This window comes from Apaloderma vittatum, unplaced genomic scaffold (genome assembly GCF_000703405.1).
Source record: "Apaloderma vittatum isolate BGI_N311 unplaced genomic scaffold, ASM70340v1 scaffold29024, whole genome shotgun sequence".
Taxonomy (NCBI): domain Eukaryota; kingdom Metazoa; phylum Chordata; class Aves; order Trogoniformes; family Trogonidae; genus Apaloderma; species Apaloderma vittatum.
The window spans coordinates 2,697-2,990 of NW_009712581.1; the positions used below are offsets into that span (position 1 = coordinate 2,697).

A 294-nucleotide genomic window follows, 5' to 3' on the forward strand; every position below is an offset into this window, starting at 1 on the left:
TCCAACAGCAGGAGCTCAGCAAACTCCTCCGCGAGGCTGGGAACCAGGAGCAGCAGCTCAGCAATCTGCTTTCCAGAGACCGCATCAGCCCGGAGGGGCTGGAGAAGATGACCCAGCTGAGGTTTGTGGCTGTGCTGTCGAGGGGCGTGTGATCGAGTCATTTCCAGGGTGATCTACCAGAGCTGTTATCCAGGGGATGGGGATCCTTGGGGATCTGGTACGCTGGAGATGTCAGTGTCTCAGAGACTGGGACACAGGGCAGCGGCTGGCTGACTTTTGGTGCGCTGGGTCTGT

General features: G+C 59.2%; 1 protein-coding gene across 1 annotated transcript in view; it reads left to right on the forward strand.

Moving 5' to 3' along the window:
• Positions 1 to 294, forward strand: part of LOC104272938 (telomerase-binding protein EST1A-like) — a gene marked incomplete at its 3' end in the record, with an annotated part of 27,878 nt that overhangs the window by 1,662 nt on the left and 25,922 nt on the right. The window contains exon 2 of the mRNA XM_009868055.1: positions 9 to 121. Within this exon, the coding sequence (XP_009866357.1) occupies positions 9 to 121 (113 nt within the window). The remainder of the gene's footprint in view (positions 1 to 8; positions 122 to 294) is intronic.